This window comes from Spinacia oleracea, chromosome 5, assembly GCF_020520425.1.
Source record: "Spinacia oleracea cultivar Varoflay chromosome 5, BTI_SOV_V1, whole genome shotgun sequence".
Lineage (NCBI taxonomy): Eukaryota > Viridiplantae > Streptophyta > Magnoliopsida > Caryophyllales > Amaranthaceae > Spinacia > Spinacia oleracea.
Window position 1 is genome coordinate 62,102,324 of NC_079491.1, and position 7,544 is coordinate 62,109,867.

At 37.6% G+C, this 7,544-nt stretch overlaps 1 protein-coding gene across 1 annotated transcript; it reads left to right on the forward strand.

Moving 5' to 3' along the window:
• Positions 1-293: 293 nt before the first annotated feature.
• On the forward strand, positions 294-5,224 carry LOC130461549 (uncharacterized). The gene is made up of 3 exons (XM_056829694.1): positions 294-606; positions 1,020-1,438; positions 4,391-5,224. The coding sequence occupies exons 1-3, from the start codon at positions 294-296 to the stop codon at positions 5,222-5,224; spliced, it is 1,566 nt and encodes a 521-aa protein (XP_056685672.1).
• Positions 5,225-7,544: the final 2,320 nt, after the last annotated feature.

The window sequence follows — 7,544 nt, forward strand, 5'->3', positions numbered from 1 at the left end:
CACTTGATCTCACTGAATTATTAACTTGTTAATTAATACTGAACCGCATATATTAGACTTATCATTGAATGCATACTTGGACCAAGGGCATTATTTCCTTCACTGCATTAGTTGCTGTGGTGTTTTCTGGTGCGAATTTTGTTCGTTGGAGTAGAAATATCAAACGAGCTTTAATTGCTAAGAATAAAGAAGGATTTATCAATGGAGAAATAACCAAACCTGCAACAAATCATAAAGATTACTTGAAATGGAAGCGCGCTGATTTTATGGTGATTAGCTGGATTTTAAGTCCAATGAATCATGACTTAGCTGATGATTTTGGCTACATTGAGACTGCTGAGAAACTGTGGAAAGAACTGACTGAAAGATTTGGTCAATCCAATGGACCTCTAATCTACCAGCTGAAAAAGGAAATTGAGAACCTAACTCAGCAAAACATGACTATTGTGACTTATTATGGAAAGCTGAAGAAACTTTGGGATGAAATGCAGAATTTGAGAGCATTTCCTACCTGCTCTTGTGGTGCTATGTTGCAATGCAGCTGTAACTTCATGAAGAAGGTTGCTGAATTTGAAGAAGAAGACAAGATGATGAAATTTCTGCTTGGTTTGAATGGTGGCAAGCTTTGAAAACACTGTGACTAATGTTTTATCAATGGATCCTTTGCCAAATATAAATAGAGTATTCTCTATTACTCAGCAGATTGTGAAACAGAAAGAAGTGAGTCATGGTGCAGTAGAATGCAATGCCATGAATAGCAGTGCATTGGCTGCATAGGCTTACAGAGGTGCTAGTTTCACTCAAGGAAAGAAATATTGGAGATATCTAAAGAAAGAAAAACTGAACAAACAATGTACTCATTGCAAGGGGAAGGGTCATACTGTTGACCAATGTTTCAAGATAATTGGTTATCCTGACTTGTACAACACAATCAAAGCCTCAAAAGGAAGCAATTCACAAGGTAGCAGGATTGCTGCTAATGCTCATACTACTGTTGACTTTTGGAGATTGTCCTCTAGATGATGCTGGTACTGAAAATGACACAGTGAGCAATGAGATGCTGAATGCAATTTGTCAAGAGGTTATGAAGGCTATGAAAGGCAAGCAACCACAGAACAATACTGGCAATGGAACCACTTGTTCCTATGCAAACTATGCAGGTATAATCTCTCATTCCCTCAACTGTTCTGTGAATAAGTTGCTTGATGATTGCTTGTGGATTGTGGATTCTGGTGCTTGTGATCACATGACTTACAATGAAAACATGTTGACAAACATAAAAATTCTTAATAATCCAATTAAGGTGGGATTACCAGATGGATCTCAGTTAACTGTTGAAATCATGGGTGATGTTGTTTTGAGTGATGATCTGATTTTACACAATGTGTTGCTAGTTAAAGGCTTCAAACACAACTTGATGTCTGTTGGTAGATTGATTGTAATACCTCGTATTTTTATAATATTTATAAGTATATTTTATTATATTTATAAAGCATTTTACGATTTATTAGCATTTAAATAATATTTAAATGCATTTTATTTAATGTATTTTAATTAATTAGAATATTTATTATTTTAATTAATTACGAAACGAATTTAATTCTTGAGCCGGGAAATTAAATGGGTTGCAAATGATTTTTAAGGCTTCGGGTTTTAAATAAAAAGTCCAATTCGTTTTATTAAACGAGCCCAATCAAAAGAATTTAATTCCAAGCTCTTGGCTAGCCCAATCATTAATTGCTAAGCCTAAACCTAATTCCCTAAGCCTAGCCCATTAAAAATAAGGAGCTTATAAATAGGACTCCTCATCATTAATTGAACCCCCTACATCTCATAAACCCTCTCTTTTGCTTTGCTTGCCCATCACTCCAACTCCCTCTCCTCTCTCTCGTCCGCACGCCCGCACAAACGCAGCCCCGTGCTCGTGCCTTCGTGCTGCTGTGCTCTTGTGCTGCTCGGCCTCACGCCCCAGCGCGGGCTGCCCTGTGCCTTCGAGTGTTGTCGCGCCCAGCGTTGCACTCCCTCTCGCTCTCTCGCTCTCTCCTTCGCACACAGCGCCCAGCCTCCCTTGTCCCTCTCGCGCGCCTAGCGTGCTGCTCTGCCCTGCTCCCTCGCGCCCCAGCGCGCGCGTCCCTCGCTGCTCCCTCGCGCCCCAGCGCGCGCGTCCCTCTCTTGCTCGCGACCGCTGCTGCTGCCTCGTCCCTTCGTCGCTGCGCGCACCCGCACACGAATTGTGCGTGTGTGTGCGTGTGTTCGTTCTTGTTCAATTTTTCTCCCAATCACTTTAAATTCGTGGTTGTTCCGTGCTATAGGCCGGATTGGTATAATTCTCTTCTTCCTTACCTATTCTATTTAAATTCTGTATTTTAAATTATAATATTAATATTGTTTTGAGTAATTAAAATGCTGGGAACCGGTTATGAATACTGTGGTTTGAGGATTTGCGTGTTGTGATTCATTAGGTTTTTTTTAATTATTAAAGGATGAATTTTCAGATTTGTTTATTGAATAAAGCATTGATTTTTATGATAATAAACTAGTTTTATTGGGATTTTCAAGTTAGGGTTTTAACCTAGACCTAATGAGTCAATTGATTAGCATAATTAGGTGATGATTTTAATTATGATAATCAATTATATTTTTTCAGATTTGAATAAAGGCTTAAAGTGTTGATTTTTATTGATTTTAAAGGCAGAAAAAGTATGTTTTTGTACTAGGGATTGATTTTGCAAATTGAGACGATTATATTATTGAAAAACGATTGAATTCTAAAGTTTAAAGGAGGTTTTAAATTTTATAAAGTTGCTAGAAATTTAATGAACATGGAAATAATTTAAGTGTCATTATTTTGATGATAGGAGGTGATTTCTAGTTGAGTGCTCGTTATTGCAAAGTGGCCCCTACGCTTAGGTATTCAAGGTACGTACAAGTCTAGGGCTACCACACCTTTTGTCAATGACATTACATGATTGTTGATGATGTGAATTATATTATGTGGAATCATATTTATTTTGGTGAACGAGCATGTGATTTGTGATGTTGGATTTATTGGATTAATTGTTGAACAAGCATGTTGAAATTATTATGAGTATGGATTTCATTGTCAATCATGTTGTTCAATATTTATGCATGTATGGTTTGTTTCACATGCAAGGGATGGATTATTTATTTGTATGCCATTGTACGGGATGTCTAGAATACTTTGAGCCAATTATTCGTACCTCGTTGTACTATTTATTTTACCACATGTGAAGGGTTAGCTCACGTAAGCCACCGCACATGTAGGGTTCAGTTGGGAATATTATGTATGAAATGAATTAGGATTTGTCGTGCAAGGGCACAACCCTCATGTTAATGTGCATGATGTGGAGTCTCACTTTGGTGAGGAGGAACATGGTAGTAATTTCACAAGTGTCTTGCCTTGTTGATCACAAGTCCTAAAGAATTTAAAATAAGATTGTTTTGGTTGTTGTTTATTAATTGTATGTGTGCATGTTGGTGAGTCTTGAGTTCGCCTTTAATAAAATATTAATAAACGTAAAGTGCAACCAGAACAAGCTTCAAAACTCTTGGAACGTATATACCTTGAGTATGAACAATGGGGGGAGTCTTGCCGGAAAGCTCGTACTCCTACTAATGATACAAGACGTTGTTTCATTTATAATATGCGCAGGAATTCCGTCGGTATAGCCCGACACTCGGTATGGCCCGAATTTATTATTTATTATTTGGTGTATGGTTGGCTCCCATCACCTTTTTCCTTTATGGAATATTCTTTTGGCCCGTTCGAAGCTTATTCTAATTAAATTGTGAGTCAAGAGTCGAGTCAAGAGTCGAGTCTTGTAATCATGATTTGTTTGTTAATTATTATATGGCTTTTGCATGTTGATTAGTATTTAGTGAGTGATGCATGTTTTAGTTTCAGTTCACTCTATTCTTGTAAGTACTCAGCTTTTGCTGACTACGTGCTTTGTGTGTTTTGGTCATGGCCCTTGCCTTAATGACCCTTTGATGATCTATCATTTGCACTTGCATTGATGGGGAGTAGAATAATATAGCAGGTTGGTAGATCGGAATCATGTGGCTTGGGATGATCGAGAGAGTTGCATGTTTTCGTATTTTGAACTATTTAATAATACTTTAATTATGTTTGAAATGTTTGAACTATTTATGTTTTGGGTTTTGGGCCATTATGGTTCCAAATTGTAGGAGGCCTCGATATTTCATTAATTATGTTTTTAAAAGTTAGTTGACATTAAATTCCGCTGCGTAATTCTGGTAATAGCCTTAACCGTTATCATGGTGGCGGTAATGCTTTAGTAATTCCTTTATTTTAAGTTGGAAAATGATTTTATAAAAGCAAAAAATTATTAGGGTGTTATATTGATAGAATATACTGGCTATCAAGTTAAATTCACCACTGCTGGATACACTTTCCAGGACCCATCTAAGTCTGTGTTGGTTGGCACTGGAAAGAGGACCAATGGACTCTACTATTTTGTTGCAAGTTCAAGAAAATAAGCAAAGCAGTATTGTGACACAGCAAGGTGAAGCTTCTCAACATACAAGTTGTAATACTATGGGAAAATTGGTTGATGTAAGTCAGATACAATTGCCAAATAAAACAAGTACTAGTGTTGCTGTAAATGTGAAAGATCATAGAATGGACCTGGATTTATTGCATGCTAGGTTAGGACATGCTTCTCTATCCAAAATGAAATATATTAATGCTGATTTTTGCAAAGGAATAACTGAGTACAATTGTGGTATTTGCTACAGTTCTAAGCAACACAAATTCCCTTTTGGTATAAGTGAAAGCAGATCTGTTGCATGTTTTGACTTGATACACCTAGACCTTTGGGGACCTTATAGGATCAAAAGTCTGGATGGGGCATCATATTTCCTCACTATTGTTGATGATCACAGTAGAACTACCTGGACATACTTATTGCATAATAAAATGCAGGTTCAGAAAGTCATATCTGAGTTCCATTCTATGGTTGAAACTCAATTCAACACCAGAGTTAAGAAAATTAGGTCTGACAATGGGACTGAAATTGTAAAAGAATCATGCATATCTTTGTTTGCTGCTAAGGGTATCTTGCATGAGAAAAGTGTGCCATACACACCTCAGCAGAATAGAAGAGTTGAAAGAAAGCATAGAAGTCTTCTTGAAATAGCTAGGGCTTTGAGATTTCATGCAAATCTCCCTAAGAAATTATAGGGAGAATGCATTTTGACAGCAACCTACTTGATTAACAAAATTCCATGTAAAGTGTTGAATTGGAAAACTCCCTTTGAAGTCATGTTTAAAACTCCTCCAGGATATGATAAACTGAGGGTGTTTGGATCTCTTTGTTTTGCTCACAATAGTAGTATTCACATACATAAACTTGATTCTAGAACAAGAAAATGTTTGTTCATTGGATATCCCAGTGGATATAAGGCATTCAAGCTATATGATCTAGACACTCATACTACATTTGTCTCAAGAGATGTGATTTTCTTTGAGAAAATCTTCCCATACAAACTGTCTTCACCTTCTGATATTTCTCACACACCTCAACTTGTTCAATTTGGTACTGATACATGTCAAGAGAACAGTATCTTAGTTCCTCGAACTGAAAACAACTCTCCACTTCATTCTTCTCAAAATATCAACACTGATCATGTTTTTTTGTCTCCTCAAATATCCCAAAACACACCCATTCACTCTTTTTCTTCTGACTCTCCTTATTCTACTTCTGAATCCACCCTTTCTCCTGTTTCTGAACAACCTATTATCCCAACCACAAACACAAACCCAAGTACTATACCTGTTTTTGAGACAATCTTCTAGACCAATTAAACCGGCCTCCCTCCATTTTGAAGATTTTGTGGGTAGTTACATCCCTCATAGGGAAAGAGTTACTTCATCAGGTACTGACAATGATAGTCAGTCTCTATCCTTCAATGTACATAATTCTGCTTTTGTTCCTGGTTTTGTTTCTTCCAAGGAACATGATGATCACTGGTTACTTGCTTTGGCTCTTTCTGATTATGATACTTGGGAGTCTCTTGCCTTTTCTGTCTGTACTTCTTCTTCTGATCCAAAGCACTACAATCAAGCAAAGAATGATGACAATTGGGTGCTTGTCATGGAAAAAGGAGATTCAAGCTCTTGAGAGCAATGATACTTGGGATCTGACTGTGTTACCTAAGGACAAAAAGGCTATTGGCTCTAACTGGATTTACAGAACCAAGCTAAACCCAGATCACACCATTGATAAACACAAGGCAAGACTGGTTGCTATTGGTTATCAGCAGGTAGAAGGTAAAGATTTCACTTAAACATTCTCTCCTGTTGCTAATCTTGCAACTGTAAGAATTGTGATTGCCCTTGTAGCCATGAGAGGCTGGACAATGTATCAACTTGATGTCAACAATGCATTTTTGCATGGTTTTCTTGATGAGGAAGTTTACATGACTTCTCCTGCTGGTTACACTAAGGCAAAACCAGGAGAGGTTTGTAAACTCAAAAGATCTCTTTATGGTTTAAAACAGGCATCAAGGCAATGGAACAAAGAGTTAAGCAAATTTCTCAAAACTCTGCACTTTCAGCAATCTACTCAAGACTACTCTTTGTTTACAAGACATCTTGATGGAGAATTTTTGGTACTACTGGTATATGTAGATGATATACTCCTCACTGGAACATCTACATCTCAGATTGACAAGGTTAAAGTTGCATTGGATCATGCCTTCACTATCAAGGATCTCGGCCAATTAGCCTATTTCCTTGGCATAGAAGTTCACAGAAATGACAAAGGCATATTTATTTCTCAAAGAAAGTACATAAAGGATATTCTTGTTGATGCTGGCATGGAGGAATGTGACCCTGTTTCTACTCCTTTGTCATGTGGCTTAAAGTTATCTACTGATGTTGGTGATCTCATTGATGAACCTGAAGTGTACAGAAGATTGGTTGGAAGACTTTTGTACCTCAACATTACTAGACCTGATTTGTCCTATTGTGTTCAACATCTAAGTCAGTTTGTCCATGCACCAAGAACTCCTCATTTGCGTGCAGCTTTACATGTTCTCAAGTACCTAAAAGGCACTTTAGATGATGGCTTATGGTACTCATCCAGTTCTGATATGCATTTATCAGCATACAGTGATGCTGATTGGAGCTCCTGCCAGTACAGCATCAGATCACTTAGTGCCTATGCAGTGTTTCTTGGACCTAATTTAATCTCCTGGAAGACTAAAAAGCAAAGAAGTGTCAGCAAATCATCCGCTGAAGCTGAATACAGAAGTATGTCAGTTACAGCCAGTGAGCTGGTTTGGATACAAGGTCTGCTTGAAGATCTTCAAATCAATATTCCTCTTCCTGTTACTTTATACTGTGACAATACCTCAGCTGAACACTTGTCTTAAAATCCAATGTTCCATGATAAGACTAAACACCTCAAGAGGGATATGCACTATGTTCGTGAACAGGTGGAAGCTGGTTTTATCCAAACATCTCATGTCTCAAGCTCACAACAACTTGCAGATTTGCT